The sequence below is a fragment of the Phoca vitulina genome, unplaced genomic scaffold (assembly GCF_004348235.1).
Source record: "Phoca vitulina isolate PV1807 unplaced genomic scaffold, GSC_HSeal_1.0 scaffold77, whole genome shotgun sequence".
NCBI classification, from domain to species: Eukaryota; Metazoa; Chordata; class Mammalia; order Carnivora; family Phocidae; genus Phoca; species Phoca vitulina.
The window spans coordinates 1,116,420-1,135,803 of NW_022589780.1; the positions used below are offsets into that span (position 1 = coordinate 1,116,420).

General features: G+C 54.9%; 1 protein-coding gene across 4 annotated transcripts in view; it reads right to left on the minus strand.

Moving 5' to 3' along the window:
- The window catches only part of DLG3 (discs large MAGUK scaffold protein 3), a 54,405-nt gene extending 46,081 nt beyond the window's left edge, over positions 1 to 8,324 (minus strand). Inside the window, exons 1-7 of one of the 4 annotated variants that reach the window (XM_032393797.1) lie at positions 7,478 to 8,324; positions 4,048 to 4,098; positions 3,499 to 3,623; positions 3,132 to 3,301; positions 2,677 to 2,813; positions 2,139 to 2,283; positions 1,374 to 1,533 (exon numbers count right to left, since the gene is read on the minus strand). In XM_032393797.1, the coding sequence (XP_032249688.1) occupies positions 1,374 to 1,533; positions 2,139 to 2,283; positions 2,677 to 2,813; positions 3,132 to 3,301; positions 3,499 to 3,623; positions 4,048 to 4,098; positions 7,478 to 7,834 (1,145 nt within the window). In that variant the 5' untranslated portion in view covers positions 7,835 to 8,324. Of the gene's footprint in view, positions 1 to 636; positions 776 to 1,373; positions 1,534 to 2,138; positions 2,284 to 2,676; positions 2,814 to 3,131; positions 3,302 to 3,498; positions 3,624 to 4,047; positions 4,099 to 7,477 lie in introns of those variants that run through there. The other 3 variants (XM_032393794.1, XM_032393795.1, XM_032393798.1) reach the window with 3 other exon arrangements.
- Between the last annotated feature and the right edge of the window lie 11,060 nt (positions 8,325 to 19,384).

Below are 19,384 nucleotides of genomic sequence, written 5' to 3' on the forward strand. Positions count from 1 at the left end.
GTACCCTGTCTAGAGACCGTCACCTCGGAGCCCATTCACTCATCCTCTTTCTCCCCAGATTCTCCTATCCCACCACCTGCGTGAGGGACCTGGGCCACAACAAGGGGAACCAGTTAGGGGCACTGGAAACCAGCCTGGGGTTGATCGCACTCACCATCCGCAAAATGTACCTACTTCCTTTGCATATGCTCTTCCACAGTCTCAGAATTCCACCCACCAACTGTGACCCCTCCTACCTTCCCCAACCACAGATTTGGTCACCAGCTACTACTATGTGCCCTTGCCAGGTGATGTGGGAGACAGGTAAAGAAATCCCAGGTCCCCAGAAGGAGCCGAGGAGCCTAACTTAAGATTGAGTTAACACATGAAAACTCCCAACTGCAACTAACCATGTTATGTCTGGGGCAGCCCTCTGGAAATGGTCAGTGCCATCAGGTGAGAGCTACGGCCGCTCGCGTGTATCCACACAACCCGACTCCCAGCACACTTTTCCTGGCCCACCGCCTTCACTTGAGAGCATCTTTCCTCAGAAGAGCCCCAAGTCCAAGACTCCTCCTTTGTTGCTCCCCGTCTTGGGTGCGAGGCTCCCTCCCTGAGTCCCGGATGCTCTTCGCTCAGATCCCTCTCTCCTCCTACCTGGCATCCCCTCCAGGCCGCAGCGAGCGCAGCGGCCAGGCCCACCTCTGCGAAGCCCTCCTCCAGGCCGAGGCCGAGGCCGGGCCCAAGCCCAGGGCCAAGCCGGAGCCTGAGAACTTGCGTGCCCTCTCCATGGCTCCTCCAGCTCTTCCCCCCTTCCCCCCCACCCGTCCGCCTACCCTTCCGGCTCCACTGCAGCCTACCAGGCCCCACCCCGCCGCAAACCTGTCCCCCGGAGCCCCGGCCGGCCGGACCAGTTCCACGGCCCGCCGCCGCCGCGGCCGCCGCCAGAGCGGGGCGGGGCCGTTCCCTGGGAGGCCACCGGGCCCGCCGGCCTCCCAGCGTCCCGCCAACCCCGCCGGCTCAACGGCTTTTTTCCTCTAATTTAGGACGCCTGCCGCAGAGGGGGGCAGCAACTGTCTCGGGGAAGGAAGCCCCCGCAGCTTCCACCTCCTCAGCCCCTACACGCTCCACCCCGCCTTACTCGGTACTTTCGGATCGGGGCCACACGCTCGGCACTCCCCCTGATGGTGGAACTTGTCCCTGCAGCTCCCTCTGTCCCTCCCTAGGGCGCTAAGGGCTGAGAGAGGGAGGGCCGCAGACCCCAAAGAGAAGTGATGAGGACTTTCTCCTCTTCTCGGCCATACTACAAGGAGACCTGTGGCTAGCCAGAAACGGATTCCTATCCTCTTCATCCCTAAGTAGGATAAAGGGGTGGCGAGGGGGAAGCTTTTTACCTGGTGAAGTCCTCCTCAGCCAGCATGTGCCTAGGGATAGGAGAGTAGCGGGCAGGGGGAACCTGAGGAGGAGCAGGGTAGCTGACCTTGCTCTCCACAGCTCCAAGATAACCCAGGCTGGAATTATGGCTTATGTGGTTGTCAGCCAAGGCAGTAAAAGCTGGAATCAAGAAAAGGAGCAAAAAGTTCAGAGACCACTCCATGTACGTCCCTACCCCACCCCCGCCAAGGACTGAGGCCCCACACCCCACCTCAGATGCAAAAGCCACCAAGGGATGCTGATTCCTCAGGCCTCTCCTCCCCTCTCCCCCCCCCCACCCCCAGGTTCCTCCTCCACAGTCCCTTTCTGAATCCTGGGCTCACTCCTGTGAGTCTTAGAAAGAGCTAAAGTCAAGCAGTCTACAAAGAAAGGCATGACTAGAGGTGTGACTAATAATAATCCCTCACATCTCTATAGCCTAATACGGTTTTCCAAGGGCTTTCTCGTCCATGATCTCATTTGATCCTTGCAGCAGTCCTATGAGGAAGGCAGCCCATATATCATTAGCTCCGTTTTGCCAAAGAGGAAACTCAAGACAGGTGAAAGGGACTCGTCCAAGGGCACCCAGCTCTAAGGGACGGAGCTGGGCTCCGGACTCAGTTCTCCCGAGCACTAGCGTGCGCACGCTCTCTCTCCCTCTCTGAACAGGGGGGTTGAATTCCTTCCCCTCCGGAAACCAGGGGGGCAGGGGCTTCAGGCCAGGGGCAGGGCGGACCGGTACGTACTGCTGGCGTAGTCAGGGGGTGCATACATGTCGTTGAGGTGGAGGCTGCCTGGCTTGGCCACCTTCAGGTAGACCATGTCAGATGTGTTCTTCAGTGAAGCCACAGCTTCCTCGTGCCTCACGTCCTGCAGATTGGTGTTGTTCACCTAGAAGAGGAGAGGCCTTCTTAGGGCTGGCACTGGGGAGAAGGGAGGGCCTCTCCAGGGAACCCCAAAGGTGCCCTGTCAGTGAAATTCGACAGGGCTCTCTCTAACGGAGGCCCAGGGTAGTGCTGTGAGAAGTGGAGAAGCATTAAGAGAGCAGAGCAGAAGGGAACAGCCTTCCTCCTTGCCTGACGCCCCAGGCTGAGGGGGCCCCAGCCATGAAAAGAACGAGCCCCTTGGTATCTGAGTGCACACAACTCAGATGGTGATGATGCTCTTGAAATCCCCCCACAATGCTGGGGGCCCCTGAATGAGGTTCAGGTGGAATGAGAGGCTACTAGCGCCCCACCTCCCCACCCTACCCTACCATTTGGGCATCCCCAAAGGCTGTCTCACCGCCAACAGCCGGTCCCCGATCTGCAGGCGTCCGTCCTTCTGAGCAGCACCCCCCTCGATGATCTTGGTGATATAGATGCTGTTGTCTCCTGGGATGTGCTGGTTGCCAATCCCCCCGGCAATGCTGAAACCCAGGCCTGGGTGGGGGCCCGAAGGGAGCGGGAGAGGGCCACAAGGAGAAGTTAGAGTGCTCAGTCAATCCCAGACCCAACTCCCCACTGCAGCCAACCCACTGGCCCCACGGGAGCACCCCTCACCGCCCCCCCCACGGGGGGGGGAACCCAGACACTAGGCTGCCATCCCCAGGTCAGTAAGGGGGAGTGAGATGGGAGGTCAAGAAAGAAGCCTGTGAGCTAGAGCGGGGCGTCAGGCAAGGAGTAAGGCTGTTCCCTTCCATGTCCTAGGGAGCCAACCAGGGGCCTCTGGCCAGAGCACAGGAGCCCAGAGGGCCGAACCTTTGGGCCCTTTGAGCAGGTTGACCTCCATGATGGTCTCAGGCGGGGGCTGTCTCCTCCGCACCACCAACCGCACCACAGGGCCCGCCTCCTTCAGCGCCTCCACGGCCCGGCTGTGCACCACCTCCGACACGTCCACCTCATTCACCCTCAGCACACAGTCATTCACCCTGCGGAGGAAGCCCCAGAGGCATGACACCCTGCCACCGCCCCTCCACCCCCTCTCCCACCTCCTCTTCCTTCCCTCCCCGCCCCTCCCCTGCGCCCTCTGAGATCTAATAAAAGGGTCATCCTGCCGGGGCAGTCCTCCTCCCCTCATGTCCATCCTGCCCCTGCCACCCCCAGCCCAGCTTTCAGGCCACCTCACCCCAGCCTCCCGTCCATGGCAGCTGCTCCACCAGGGATTATCTTGGTAATAAAGATGCCAGGGTCATCGGGGACATGGGGGTTGTCGATGCCACCTGCAATGCTGAAGCCCAGGCCAGAATTGCCCTGCAGAAGGGGGGCAGAGGGGCACAGTCCGCTCACTCAGAGGGCATGAGGGAGGGTTCTGGATCTCCCCGCTTGGCCCCACCCCCCAGAGGCAGGTTCTTCACCAGGCCTCAGAAGGGGCCACGGCCGGCCAGCACACAGCTTCCCTGTGCCGACCGACCGTTCTAGCACAGAGGCCTCAGCAAAGCCAGCCCTTCCCCAATTCCGCAGGCCTCAGCGAGCAAGGTCAATTAATATCTGTTAGTTGGTTGATTGATTGATGCAGTACGTGGGCCTCCAAGAGCCACCATTCCCCGCCCCCCCCACCAGTCGTCTCAATGCAGGTGCCCCCCCCCAGGAGGCTTGAGCCTGAGGTCCTGGGCCCTTCCCTTTCCTGGTCTGAACCCTCTCTTCCCCTTCCATCCCGACCCGCTGGCAGACTCACCCGCTCAAGTACTATTTCCTCATACTTGAACATGCCCTCGCTGCCATTCACCTACAGGGGAAGACACAGGCACTTCCCTGAGTGCTTCCTGCCCTCTCCCCGACCCCCACCCATCTGCCCCCGATCAACCCGCTCCTCCCCCACCCCCCAAGAGTAGCAGCCCGAATTGACCCCAGGCCACCTCTTGGCCACAAATGGGGACAGGCTGACCCTGAGGAGGCCACACCCCTCCCTCGCTTCCAGCCATGTCAGGCCGACCCCATTTAGCCCAGATCAATTGTCTGGGACTGAGCCAGCCAGTGGTGCACTCACTGAGAGGCTGGGCTCCAGGGCCTCAGGGTTCTCTTAGGAGGGGTGCAGCGCTGGCCTAAGGGGGATGGTGGAAATGGAACATGGTGGGCAAACCACAGCACACCTAGCATCCATGGGTGCACACCCAGTGGCCCCGATGGGGACCTATTCCCCTCCTGGACCGTAGCTCTCCCTGACTTAGGGATCACAGACTCCCACCATGTCTGGACTGGTAGGACAGCAGACACCATCTTGTCCAACCGCCCTCCTGTGACAGACGGTGTGACACTGAGGCCCAGAGAGGACACAGGTTGCAAACCTCAGAGCGCACTGGGGGTTAAGTGGCGGAGCAGGGGTTAGAACCGGGATCTCCAGGTGCTCTTTTGACTAAATCAAGCTGCCAAGGCCACGGGTGTTTTGGCCACTCACCCCCTTCCCCAGCAGACCTCATGAGAAAAGGAAAGGCCACCCTTCAGAATACCCCCAGGAACCCTCCCTCTGTATCTCCTCTGTGTCCCCAGGAACCCGATTCTTCAAACGGGCGGAAGGAGTCAAAGTCCGAATCCATTTTCTACCAAGGGGCTTTTGATCCTGAACTCTTTGTGTTTCCCAGCAGAAAAAGCCAGGGTAGGATCTGGGTGGGAGTCAGAGGCAAAGCCAGTGGCGGGATGGAAGCGGAGTGGACAAGGCTCCCCAGGAGGGAGAAGCTCATAACCCATGGCCTGACTGGCAGCAGAGTCCCTGGCCTTCATTATACCAAGGGAGGCCTTCATTATACCAAGGGAGGCCTTCATTATGCCAAGGGAGGAGAGGCAAGGGAAGCGGATGGAAGCAAGCATTGTTCTGAGCAACCCACAGAACTGGCCTCCCAGACAAGACATACTTGTGGCCATTGTCAAGTGAAAATGTGAGTGTGGGCAGACAAGTAGTCCCTGCTCCCTGGCTCCCACTCTCATCCCCAAGAATGGAGGAACTCCCTTGCCTCTCTCCCCAGGTACCCCAGCCCCCCTCCTCCATCTTTCTCTGGCTGCATTGCCCCTTTCCTGACCCCTGGTGTCCTCTGAAGGGAGCTGCAAACCTAGGGTGGGGGCTCCTTCGTATGCCCTGCTCTACTCCCCCCCCACTCCATTGCAGCTTTGGCTTGGAGAAACAGAGATGGCAGGCAAGGGGGCGGGGGCGGGCTGGCGAGTCATGTCTCCACCTTTTCAGGGCCTGACCCCAGGACTTTATGCCGCGCAGCCCTGGGAGTTGGTGGGAGGACCCCGGCTGCAGCCCCACTCTGGGCCCTGATCCCACGGGGAAGAACCCCCGACGGCTTTTCAGAGCCCCGAAACCAAAACGGCTGCCTGAAGTAACATGCAACAGACACGCAGGCAAAAGGACACCCATGCGGCTCTCTATGCATCTGGTGTTCCATGTGTGCCCACATGTGATAAGTAAGCCATGCTTCCAGCCCAGCTCCAGCGAGAACCAGAGGCTCCAGCCTCCCGCTGCCCCGCTCAGGGACCCTGCTCCCTGGGCCGGGGGCCATCTGGGGCTCAGCCCTGGCAAAGAAACCTTGACCAACTGGCCCAGCCTTGGGACTGGCACCTGTCTGCCAGTTGAACAGGATAAGCCTGAGAGAGTGTTTGTAAGGGTAGGGCCCCAGGATAGGGGGGGGGGGGGGGGGGGGGGAGGAAAGACGGGGACTCACTGGAGAGGGCAAGGAGCCGAGGCAAGGGCCATGGGGAGCAGAGAGTGTGGACAGACAGAAGGCCAGAACTGAGGACTCTTCTCCCTAGGAAGTCCCCACCTTTGCTGCTGAGTGAGAGCACATTCTATCCCCAGAGGAGGACAGAGGCGGCCAGAACGGTCACCAGCTTGGGGCGGGCGGCACCTGCCCTCGACAGCAAAGCCTCTTTCTCCTCTCTCCCTAACCTGGGGGCTGCAGAGCCAAATAAGCAGACAGGCCCTCCGCTATGCATGCCAAGGACCTGGCTCTGCCGGCCCAGCCTCCATTTTGCTGCTTCTCCCACAGATGCTCCTTCCATTTTCTAAGCTGGCAGCTTAGACTGGGAGTAGAATCCGGAGTTGTGCCCAGCACCCAGGGGTTCCCAAGCTGTGCCAAGTCAGGGCTCGGGGGCCAAGTTCTCTCACATCTGGAGGTACCCGAGGGGGCCATGCCCCACTGGGGCCAGTCCTGCAGCAGGGCAGCTGCCCCTTGCTTGGCTCCAGGCACCATGCTTGCTTCTGTCCCCCCCCTCCCCGCATTTGGGCACCCCCCCCCCCAGAACACACACACTTCAGAGCTGCTGGGACAAAAGAGTCCGTCCTTCTCAGCGGCCTCTCAGCCTTGCTTGGGACGTGTCTCTTGCCTCCTCCCCCTCCCCTCCCTTGCCTGTCAAGCGCCTCTCGCCAGGGACAACACACACACGCACAGGCACAGGCACACGCATGCACACACTTGAACCACATGCTCACACACATATACATGTAGCCACACACACGGGCCAACACAGCCATCCCCGCAGCCTCATCTACAGAGACACCTCCACATTCGGAGAGACACCCCCACATGTCCATGTGCACATTCACACACAAAGGGACTGGGACGGAAAGGGACTCATGGCATTGAGGGATGAAGCTCCAGCAGCCGGGCACATGGGCCCCCTCGACATAGATTCCCGGGCGCTCCATCGCCTCCCTCCACACACCTTAACATACATACACACACACACACACACGTATGTGCCCCCTACGCAGAGCACCGTGCCCCCTCCTCCCCTCCCGTGGAGACACTCACCACACACAGCCCCCGCAGAACCTCCCGCCCCCCGCCAGACACAGAGACGCTGCTAAACCCCCGCACGGAGACAAACCCAGTTCCCCCCACAGGGAAATGTGCCCCTCCGCCATACCTTTACCTCCTGACACACACAGCTCCTCCCAATCCCCTCCGAATGGAGACCCCCCAAACAGACACACACAGGGAAGCACACATTTCCAACGGCCTCTCTTGGCCCAGGTGAAACGCTAGGGCTCAGGTTCTACTGGCTTGAAGCCTCCAGGAACCCCTGCTGCACCCCCAGGCCTCTAGGCCCCCACTCTCCAGCCCCCCCCCGGTTGCCCCACCGCCCCCCCCACCACCGCTGGTCCATACCTGCTCATACCAGTCCCGGTTGGTACAGGTGCACTCGGGCCACCAGCTGGGGCCACTGCCGTTGAGTTTGGGGGTGCTCTTGCCCGGGACTGGCTTAGGGGGCACTGGCCCCACATCCCGGCCGGTGGGGATGAGCTTGGCCTTGGTGCGGGGGGTGGGGGTAGCCCCCGCCTGTGAGGGCAGGGTCTGCGAGCTGTAGCCCCCATAGCCCGCGCTGGCTCCATTGCCCCCACCTGGCCCATAGGGGTCAGGCACCTGCCAGTCCCCATAGCCAGGAGGCTCGAGGCGCCGCAGGGCAGCCAGGCGGGTCACCTCATAGCACTCGGGGCACTTACAGCAGTGCTGGTGCTTGTGCATGGCACTGCCCCCCGCCGCCCGGACGCCCCAGCCCACGCCGGTTTCCACGCCACCGCCGCCGCCGCCGCCGGGCTCCCGGGCACACTCACACTGCTCGGACCAGGAAGGGGGGGGCACCCGTGGGGGCGCTCGGGCGGAGCGGGGCCTGGGGCCGGGCGGGCGTCCCGGGGCTTCTGCCCCCACGCTGCCCCGCACCCACGGCTCCCCCTCCAGCACCGGCGGCTCCGTGTCGCCCGTCGTGGCTCCTGGGCCGAGGCCCAGCGGCAAAGAAGAAGCGGGAGCCTGGGCAGAGGCTGGGCGCTGGGAGGACCGCTCCTGCACTGGTCCCCAGGATGGATCTGAGTGGAGTCAAGAGCATCTCTCCCTGGCTCCCTTCTCAGTTGATTCCAGCCAATCAGCGTGCAGAGTCAGGCAGCGGCAGCGGCAGCGGCAGGAATGCTAAACAGCGGCTCCTTAAAGGAACAGAGGCAGTGGCGCCCCCAGGCTCAGCCCCAGCTCCCCACATATCTGGGCTACCGCCGACCCTAAAGCGGGGACGGGGCATTTGGGCCACGGGTGAGCTCAGCCCCCGATCTAGCGCCCCCACATCTCCAGCTTCAGCCCGTCCTCCGCCCACTCCACCCCACCCCACTTCCAAGAGGGAGTTGCAGGGAGATGCTCAATGGGTCCCTGGGCTTGCTCTGAGCTGGGGCTAGCAGAAGTAAAGACTTGAAGCAGCAGAACGGACCAAAGGGACGTTGGAGCAGGGCAGGGAAGGTGATCTTTCTTAACGGGGGACCGACGAAGAGGGCAGCATATGTGGCTACTTCTGGCAGTGCCTCCTCCTCGGGACTATTGTTCTCTCAACCTCTAGGCCTGAAATGACCGCAATCTCACACTTGACCTGCTTCCATCACTAGTGAGGGACTCAAGCCTAGAACAGGAGGAAAGGAGAGCTCTAAGCTCTTGTCCCTGGCCCACAGGCTCCTGTCTCCTTCGCCCTATTCCCGCACGGTTATGATGGGAGAAAGAACTTCAGGCTGCCAAGGGGAAAGAGAGTCCAGGGCAGAAGGAAAGGGAAGAAGAGATCTGAAGTGAGAGAAACCATTCCAGGGGACCCAGGGAAGAACTTGGGAATACTTGTCCAAGGATATCTCCTTAGCTTCCCGGGCTCAGCCGGTTGAGGGACGGAGGCAGGATGACATGCAGGGAAGACCATCTTTTTTGCCGTTCTTGTGTTGTCCTTAGCTACCAATTATCGAGTCTTTACTCTAAGTGCTTTACATGCAAACAAAACCCCTACCAAGATGCTACTATGCTTATTTTAATTTTACCAATCGAGAAATTGAGGCTCGGAGATGTTAACACAGCTGGAAGTGACGGAATTAGGATGCAGATCCTGGCTATTTGATTCAAGCACCCATGCTCTGAACCACCCTGGTACAACAGGTCTATTCTAAGTTCTCCTGTAGAATGTAGATCTCAGTTCAATTCAACAAACGCTCGTTGCACACCTACTCTATGCAAGACCTCGATCTGGGTCCCAGGGATACGGAAATTCATTCTTTTTTTTTTTAGATTTTATTTATTTATTTGACACAGAGAGAGAACACGAGAGAGAACACGAGAGAGGGAACACAAGCAGGGTGAGTGGGAGATGGAGAAGCAGACTCCCTCCTGAGCAGGGAGCCCAAAGCGGGGCTCGATCCCAGGACCCTGGGATCATGACCTGAGCCGAAGGCAGACGCTTAACGGACTGAGCCACCCAGGTGCCCCCGGAAATTCATTCTTAACAAACATTCATCTAGCACTTGCTGTGTGCAGACACTGTTCTAGGATTTGGCGATATAGCAACAAACAGAACAACATTTTATCAGGTTGAGGGAAGTACAGAAACCTCACCTCCCTTTAAATATCTTTACCGTGTCCCATTTGTAGTATAGTATTTTACGGTGCTGTGGGTAAAGAGAAAAGTCGATCAGAGAAGAGGGTGTTAGGGGAGGGGGAAGACCCCGGGTTGTGATCATCTTTCAAGTTTTTTACCTCTACATTTTAATACGAAAAATTTTTTTTTAAAGATTTTATTTATTTAGGGATGCCTGGGTGGCTCAGTCGGTTAAGCGGCTGCCTTCGGCTCGGGTCATGATCCCAGGGTCCTGGGATCGAGTCCCACATCGGGCTCCTTGCTCGGCGGGGAGCGTGCTTCTCCCTCTGCCTGCCTCTCCCCCTGCTTGTGTTCTGTCTCTCTCTCTGACAAAAAAAAAGATTTTATTTATTTATTTGACACAGAGAGAGAGACAGCGAGAGAGGGAACACAAGCAGGGGGAGTGGGAGAGGGAGAAGCAGGCTTCCCGCGGAGCAGGGAACCCGATGTGGGGCTCGATCCCGGGGCCCCGGGATCATGACCTGAGCCAAAGTCAGATGTTTAACAACTGAGCCACCCAGGCACCCCTAATATGAAAACTTTCAAATGTAGGGAAAATTGAAAAAATGTTGTAGGGAACTAAGGCTACCTGGATGCTCTAACATTTTGCTACACTTGCTTTATCATGTGTCTCTCCTCCACGTATTCTCTCCAACTTTTTTTTAAATGAAAATTCACAAACATACAGAAATGGTGACAGAATAGTACAATGAGCATCTATATATCTTTCTCATAGACTCAGCAACTGGTATTGTCTTGTTATATTTGCTCTCTCGATCTATCATGTAGCTACATTGTTTTCTGAACCATTCGAATGTAAGTTACAGATTTCATCACACTTCTCCCCTAATTTTTTTTGTTTTTTGTTTTTTTAAAGATTTTATTTATTTATTTGACAGAGGGAGAGAGACAGCGAGAGAGGGAACACAAGCAGGGGGGAGTGGGAGAGGGAGAAGCAGGCTTCCCGTGGAGCAGAGGGCCCAATGCAGGGAGCCGAAGGCAGACGCTTAACGACTGAGCCACCCAGGCGCCCCCACACTTCTCCCCTAATACTTCAGCATACATCTTGTATTTTCCTACACGACCACAATATTATTATGACATCTAAGAAAATTAACAATAATTTCATATCATCTGATGGCATCTAATGTCTAGTCCATATTCAAGTTTCTCCAAATTTGCCTTTTATGTTTTTAACATCAGAATCTAATCAAGGCTCCCCCATCACCTTTGTGTCTTTAACCACTTTTAGTCTAGAACAGCCCCAATCTTAAAAAAAAAACAAAAAAACCAACTTTTTATTTTGAAATAATTATAGATTTACAAGGAAGTTGCATAGTATAGAGAGGGCCCATGTACCCTTCACCTACTTTCCCTCAAAGATTACATCTTACATAATTATAGTACAATATCAAAACTAGGAAATTGACATTAGTACAATGCGGGTATAATTCTGTGCCATTTTACCACATGTGGAGATTCCTGTAACAACCGTTGCAACAAAGATACAGAATTATTTTGTCACCACAGAGATCTACCTGTCAGCATTTTATCAGGTTGAGGGAAGTATAGAAACCTCACCTCCCTTTAAATACCTTTACCGTGTCCCATTTATAGTATAGTATTATACTGTTGTCTTAAATATTTCCTCCACATATATTGAGCTCCACATCAGACAATGTTATTGCTTCAAGTATCAAACATAATTCAGACACCTTAAGGGAAGGAAAGTCTATTGCACGTACTTCCATTTTTACTCATTCAATTCTTTCTTCTTTCCTGATGTTCCAAGATTTCTTTTATCATTTTCTTTCTGTTTTGAGAACTGCCTTTAACCATAATTTTTAGGGTGGGTCTGCTGGTGATGTAGTCTCTTAGCTTCCCTTTTTCTGAGGGTATCTTGACTTCCCCCACATTTCCAAAAGGTATTTTTACTAGGGGTTGGCAGTTCTTTTCTTTCAACGCTTGAAATATGTTGTGCCACCTTCTTCTGGCCTTCATGTTTCTGATGAGAAATCCACCCACATTTGAATTGTTTTTCCTCTGTAGGTAAGGTGTTGTTTCTTTCTTGCTGTTTTCAAGATTTTCTCTGTCTTGTTTTCAAAAGTTTGGTTATGATGTATCTTGGCATGGGTTTCTTTGAGTTTATCCTGTTTGGGTTTTGTTCAGCTACTTGAATTTGTAGGTTTTACCTTTTGCCAACTTTGGGAAATTTTCAGCCGTTATTCCTTGAGGCCTTTTTCAGCCTCACCTTTTTTCTCTTCTCATTCTGGGACTCCGATGATGCGAATGTTATGTCTTAGGGGATAGTCACTACATGTCTCCGAGGCATGGTTCATTTTCTAAAAATTCTGTTTTCCCATTGTTGTTCAGATTGGGTAATTTCTTTTTTTTAAAAGATCTTTTCAAAAAGATTTATTTATCTGAGAAAGAGAGAGAAAGAGAGAGAACGAGAGCACAGGGGGAGGGGCAGAGGGAGAATCTCAAGCAGACTCCCCACTGAGCACAGAGCCCACCGTGGGGCACGATCTCACGACCTCGAGATCATGACCTGAGCCAAAATCAAGAGTCAGATGTTTAACTGACTGAGTCACCCAGGGGCCCCCCAGATTGGGTAATTTCTAATGTTCTATTTTCAAGTTCACTGATTCTTTCCTCCATCCTCTCCCTCCTGTTGATAAGCCCATCCACTGAGTTTTTTACTTTGGTTATTGTATTCTTTGATTCTAAAATTTCTATGTGATTCTTGATTGTATCTCCTACTTCTTTGCCAAGACTTTTTTTTTTTTTTAATTTGTTTCGACCTTGTTTGTAATCGCTCACTGAAGCATTTTTTATGTTGGCCGCTTTAGAATCCTTGTCAGATCATTGAAAGCTCTCTGTCATGTTGGTGTTGGCACCTGTGGATTATTTCTCATTCAAGTTGAGGGTGTCCTGGTTCCTGGTATGATGAGTGATTTTTTTTTATCACATCCTACACATTTTTGGATATTATGTTATGAGACACTGGATCTTATTTAAATCTTGTTTTTGGTAGGCTTCTTCTGACACTGTTGCCATCAGTGGAAGGAGCCACTGCCTGGTTACTGTCAGGTAGGGACAGAAGTTCAAGTTCCCTCAGTGGCGTCAGTTGATACCTGAGGCAGAGACTCCTCCCTGCTGCTGGACATGGGTGGGAGTTCCAACTCCCCACTAGACCTCCACTGATACCTCTCTGGCTGGGAGGGGTGGAAGTGCCTCTTTCCTGCTCCCCAGGTGGCTTCCACTGACCGTGAGTGGGGGGTACAGGTAGGGGCAGAGATGGCGGAACAGTGAACTGGCAGGAGAGGACAGGGAGAGCAGCAGTAAAACCCTAGAGTCTCCACTAGGCCTCCTCTGACACTCTGATATCATCCAGCAGGGATGGGAAGCCGTGTTACCTTGTGGGGATGGAAGTCCTGGCTCCCTATTCAGCCTTTCCTGACACCACCCGAGAGAGTGTTGGGGGAGCCTGGTGAGAGCAGAAGTCTGGGTTTCTACTTGGCCTTTACTGGCACAGGCAGGGTCGTGGTTCTTTTCTCTGATGTTTGGTTACAGTAGAGTGGTTCTTGTTTAAGGGTTTTCTGTCTGGCTGAGCTGCCCATTTCCTGGTCTTTTGGCTGGAGAGAACAGGCGTCTATTGAGGCTTTCTTTGGTCTGTGCCCATTGGCATGTCCAGGCTGCTGGCCTCTCCAGCACCAGTCTGGGCTATGAGGCAACGAGAAAACCTAGGGAACTCGCCACCTGGAGTTCAGGTCACCAGGGTGCCTAGTAAGTCTGCTCTTTCCTCCTTCTTTCAGAGTCTTCTTACATTTGTTTTATATATAATGCCCAGGATTTTAGCTGTAGTTAGCAGGAGGAATGGGGAGAAGTTGATCCACTCAAACTGGATCCAGAACTAGAAGTCTCTCACCTTTTTTTTTTTTTTTTAATTAATGACATTGATGTTCTGAAGAGTACAAGTCAGTTGTTTTGCAGACTACCCTATCTTCTGGATTTGTCTTTTTGTGTTTTTTTCCCTCATGGTGTTATTTATTTCATTCCTCTATACCCTGTTTTTACTGGAAACTGGAAATTAGAATGGAGACCATCTTAAATAGGTTGGTCAGGGTAGGCCTCAGTGAGAAGGTGACATTTGAGCAAAGACTTGAGGGAGGCGAGGAGGTGAGCCATACAGAAGGGTATACCCAGTAAGGGAAGAACTGGTGCAGAGGTCCTGGGGAAGGAGTACCCCTGGCTTGTTCAAGGAACAGCAAAGAGGACCAAGTAGCCAGAGCAGAATGAGGGAGGGGAAGAGCACCAGGAGATGAGATCAGAAGCTGAGTAGGGATTAAGATTGTATAGGGCCTGTAGGCCATCATAAGGATTTTGGCTTTACCCTGAGAGACGTGGAGAGCCACTGGAGGGTTTTGTCCAGAGAACTAACATGGTCTGACTTGGGTTTAGCAAGATCGCTCTGGCTTCTGTGTGGAGAATAGGCCACAGTGGACAAGAATGGAAGCAGTGAGACCAGTTAGGACGCTGCTGCAGGGTTTCAGGTGAGAGATGATGGTGGTTTGGACCAGGGTGGTTGCGCTGGACGTGATGAGAAGTGGATGGATTCTGGATGTACAGGTATCCCCCACTTTTCAAAAGTTTGCCTTACGCCACTTTGCTTTTAAGAAAGACCCACATCACTACCTGTTTTCGCCAACTGAAAGAAATCCAAAGAGGATTTTTGCTTTTATTTATTTTATTTATTTATTTATTTATTTTTTTATTAAAGATTTTATTTATTTATTTGAGACAGAGAGAATGAGAGAGAGAGAGAGCACTGAGAGGGGGGAGGGTCAGAGGGAGAAGCAGGCTCCCTGCCGAGCAGGGAGCCCGATGCGGGACTCGATCCAGGGACTCCAGGATCATGACCTGAGCCGAAGGCAGTCGCTCAACCAACTGAGCCACCCAGGCGCCCCTTATTTTTTTTAAAAGGGGTAAAAAAGTGAAAACAGCATTCAGCATTTGTTTGGCAGCGAGCAGTTACAGAGACAGCAAGCAGCTAGAGCAGCCTGGCCAAGTGTTTTCCTGGGGAACTGCGCTCAGCAGCTCAGCATCAAGTCACCGTAGCTTGGAGCTGTGTCTGTGAGCCTCTGTGCTTTATCTCCATTTATTTTGTGCATTCGTTAGCAAGATGTGCCCTGAGGTATCAGAAAAGCCTAAGAGAGGTTATTTTTGGGGTCTGGGAACGCTTGAAAATTTTTCCTTACACATTAACGGTAATTGCTTTTTTGCCATTTCAGCTTCTGAAAGGTTTCAGAGGAACCTGTATTTTTGAAGAGAGAGTCACTAGATTTGCTGACAGAATGGATATGAGGTGTGGTTCCAAGGCTTTTTGGCCAGAGCCACTGGAAAGGTGAATCTGCCATTGACTGAGATGAGGACAGCCTTAGGAGTGTCCATTCTGGGGGGGGGGGGGGCGCGGAGATCAGACGTGCCGATTTGGACATGTTGAGTTTGAGACGTCTATTAGACCCGCAGATGGAGATGAATAGTAAACACTGGCACTGAGGTGCTCAAAGTTAGAGAAATGGAAATGTGGAAGCAGATCATTACAGTCCCCGCGAGAAGTGCTGTCTCAGAGGGGTGTATGGAAAAGCAAGTTATCGACTCTCCTTGTGCGGGGAGGACTTAAGAAGAGTTTCACAAAGGAGATGACATTTCTAGTTTGGTCCTGAAGGGTGATTAGGTGTCCATCAGGTAGTGAAAAGAGAGAGGCGTCTCGCCTTCTATATTCTTAGACCCTGGCACGCACCGGTTGCTCAGTCAGACCCAACCCAGTCACGACTCGTGTGACCTTGAACATGCTCTGAGCTTTAGCCTCTTTACTTGTGAAATGGATATAATCATAGGGTTTTTGTGAGGATTAAATGTAAAACACTTCTCACATTCCCTGGTACACAACGGGTTAGGGTTAGTTATTTAGTTATTTGGTTAGTTACCAAGTCTAGGCTAGGCTGGTAACCCTGGAGCTTGAAGTCTTTTATATGCTCAGCAGTTTGACAATATTGACAAAAAGAGTGCTAGACTCTTCGCCACGTCCTAAAAGTGGCTCAGGAAAAAAGCCCCCTGTAGCCTGGGCCCTCTGCAACGCTCTGATTGAGGAATAAGCATTGCTAAGCCTAGAGAGAATGGAGAGGGTCAAACATGCCTTCCCCATGGCCCGTTCCTACTGACTGGTTTTCGCTCGCTCGCTCTCTCTCCCTCTCGCTTTCTCTCTCCATCCCTCCCTCCCTCTCTCTCTCTTTCATCTTTTCATTTTTAATGAATATGAGTAAAATCCCTTTAGAATCATAGTGAGCTTCTCCCCACTCACTCCAGAGAGACTCAGACTGGACTGGGTTGGCGAGGCTGGGAGGACGCGGTCAACCCTGAGACGCGTTGACGCTTGGCACACCCTCGCAACTGCTAGAGCCTGAGGCCCCAGGGAGAGAGGCGCCCCCTACAGGTCCAAAGCAGCCCCGCGCCCCTGCGGCGGCTGTGGTTGCTAGGCAACCGGGCGGCCTGCGCAGAGACTGAAGCCACCAAGGAGTAGTAAGCAAGGGGATCCAGGAGGAGGAGAGAGACCATTTCTCACCCCATCCATCGTCTCTCTGGTGCCCTCAGCAAAATGACCCGGTTGGGGCAAGGCGGCCTGCTGCTGCCTGATAATCCGGGCTCATTCTTGAAGGTGGAGCTGTGTACAAAGTAGACAGATTTTGTGTGTGGAGAAACAATCAGCCTTGCCCCAAAGCCCTCTGGTCTCACCTGGGAGCTGGAGATCTGGGTCGCTTGAAGGCAGAAATTTCTGGTTTACAAGTAAGGGGGCGTTGCTGTGGGGGTGCATCCTTGGTGAATGGGAATGCTAGCAAATTGGGTGTGGGTGGGAATGATGTTGGTGAGTAGTTCAGTAAAGTATCAAGATTTCCCCACCATTACCAATGTATGGATTAGGGAATTCCTACTTTATATTTTTTTAAGATTGTACTTATTTATTTGAGAGAGAGCACACGGGGGGGGGGGGGGGGGGAGGGAGGTGCCGAGGGAGAGGGAGAAGCAGACTCCCCGCTGAGCAGGGAGCCTGATGTGGGGCTCGATCCCAGGACCCTGAGATCAGGACCTGAGCCGAAGGCAGATGCTTAATGGACTGAGCCACCCAGGCACCCCGGGAATTCCTACGTTAGCCCATTGAAATAAAAAGTCTCCACAGAAATGACGATATATAAAGGGTCATTCATATCTTGGTGGAGCCAAGCTTCTCAGTGGCTTTCCCGAATTAGGTTTCTCTATGGAGTTGGGAGAGATCCTGAGGTCTGTTGACCCCTGTGAGTAGGGATCGAGCCCAGCAAGAAGGAAAGAAAAAGAAGAATCGGCAGGCGGTAAACACAGAATTCAGCAGTTTCCTAGTGCTGTGTCTAGTTTGGGGCTAGCAATTCTCGGCTCTGTTGCCCCCTCTCTTAGGACCATGCTGAAGCACCCCATCCTTATGAGGGCCTTTGGGGACCAGAAATCCACGGCTTCTCTTCCTAGTCATCTAGTATTCTAGCCCAAGAGTGGGTCCAGGCAGGCCAAGGCTGTAGCCACAATAACTGTTCTACTTGGGACTCTTGCCTTCACTCTCAGCTAGTACAACAGGAGGTTCACTGTGGCCGAACCCCACGCCACCGCAAACTGAGGGGAGAGCTGTGCCCAGGAGTCTTGTTGTGGGCCTTCCCTCAGGAGTTCCAAGGTAGAGATACCGGGCGGAGGTACTGGTAGCCAGAGAGGTACTGGTTCAGCCCCTGCCTCAGTCCACAACGTCTCCACAGGGCACGGCGACAGAGGGAGGCTCCTTGCTCCCTGTGCTTCCAAACTGAACTGGGTCGGGGCTGTGCCTCAGCTCTATTAATAGCCCCCTAGCCCAGCCTGCTAGCCCCAAACCCGGATGCCAGGAGCTGTGAGTCAGCAGCTAAAAATAACGGAGAGCGACTGCACCCCAACCCCAACGAGCAGCTCCCTGAGGCCCTCCACCCTCACGTTTCGGTCAGTCCCAGTCCCCAGTCCAGGGCCTCCTAGAAGTTCAGTGTGCCGTAGCTGTCCAGTCCTCCTGGGAAGACGGTAAGGATAGGCGGTGGCAGGCTCAGGGCCGAGGGAGGACTCAGGGGCCCGGACCTGTAGGGTCTGGGACTAGGCCCTGGCATTCTGGCCCGGAGTCTGGACTCCGAGGTGACACGACTGCAGCTGAGAGCCTGGGAGCGGAGAAGTTGAGGCCGCGGGGGATTGTCAGGACTGGGTCGGAAGGGGAGGGGGAGGAACAGGCTGCCTGGCTGCGAGGCCGGACGCCGGGGAGGGGACAGAAAAGCAGGGGTGCGGGGTGGAGGTGCACGCCGAGAGGCGAGAGCCTGGCAGTACCTGACAGGCTGGCCGCCCCGGAGCTGAGGCCGGCGGTCGGTCAGATTGAGGGGCGGATCGGGAGCCGGGAAAACTAAGGAAATGCAGCTTGAAAGGGGAGTGTGTGAAGGAGACCTGGCCGCTACGCGGCGGCGCGGACGCCCAGGAGACTGGCACCGGACAGCGGCCGCGGCGTGGGCTCCCGACGCGCCTACCTCCTCCCCGCCCATCGCGCGCCGGAGCCCCCCTCCCACCGCGCCAGCTGCAGGCCAGGTATGTTGGCTTGGACCGCGGCCCGTGTACGTATGTGCGTGTGTATGCATGGCGGGGGCGGGGCGGTGAGAAGGGAAGGGGCGGGGCCCGGGAGGAGGAGGGGGCGGGAATACAAATTCAAACTCGCTTCCGTCAATCCCGAGACCGGAAGCGGTCGGGGGTCTCTTGGGAATTGTAGTTCCCGGGGGCTGCCTTGCAATCGAGCAGGGTCGTGTCCCGAGGGGCTGGTGCGACCCCCCCCCCCCCCCCCCCCCCCCCCCCTGCCTGGCGGGAGGAGAGGAATTGAGAACCGACCCTCCTGACCTCGCCAGCGTCTTAATTCGATTTCCCTTCGTGTGGAGACACGAACCGGGGTGAATGTTGGTGCGGTGGGGGACTGAAGAGGCAGCCACAGAACCCGCTCCGGTCCCCGGTTTTGCCTTGGCCCCTCCCTCCCCCTTCTACCGGACTCCTCATCCTAGGTCAGCTCCTCACTGGTCTCCTTAACTGATTTAGCCCAGGACCTCCCGAGCAGCACATACACTGGGGAACTTGTTCCTCGAGGGGAAGGAGGGCCTGGGGACCAGACCCTGCGCGCAGCAGCTCAGAGAGGCGAAAACTTGTGGAAATCTTGTGGAAATCGGATTATACCCTCAGGGTCTAGAGTCAAGGACACAGGTCCCCAACCGGCACGGAAAACAGGTGGCATTCAGACGTCACGGTGACGACTGACGCGGCCTTCTTCTTGCGGCAGGTGACCACAAGGTGGAGCTACAACGCAACTCTGCGCAGCGTGCCTCGGCCACCCAGAGTGTCCCCCGCGGGGGCTGCTCTCCTGCTTCCCCTCTTGCAGCCCTTCGTTGTCCCAGGTGGTCCTCCCGCCTCCAGCCCAAGATTCTCGCCCGTGATGACCCCTCAGTGTCATGTCACATTAGACCGGGATGGAAGGTGCATCCCCCACCAAGCCCCCCGCGCTGAAAAGATCAGACCACGAC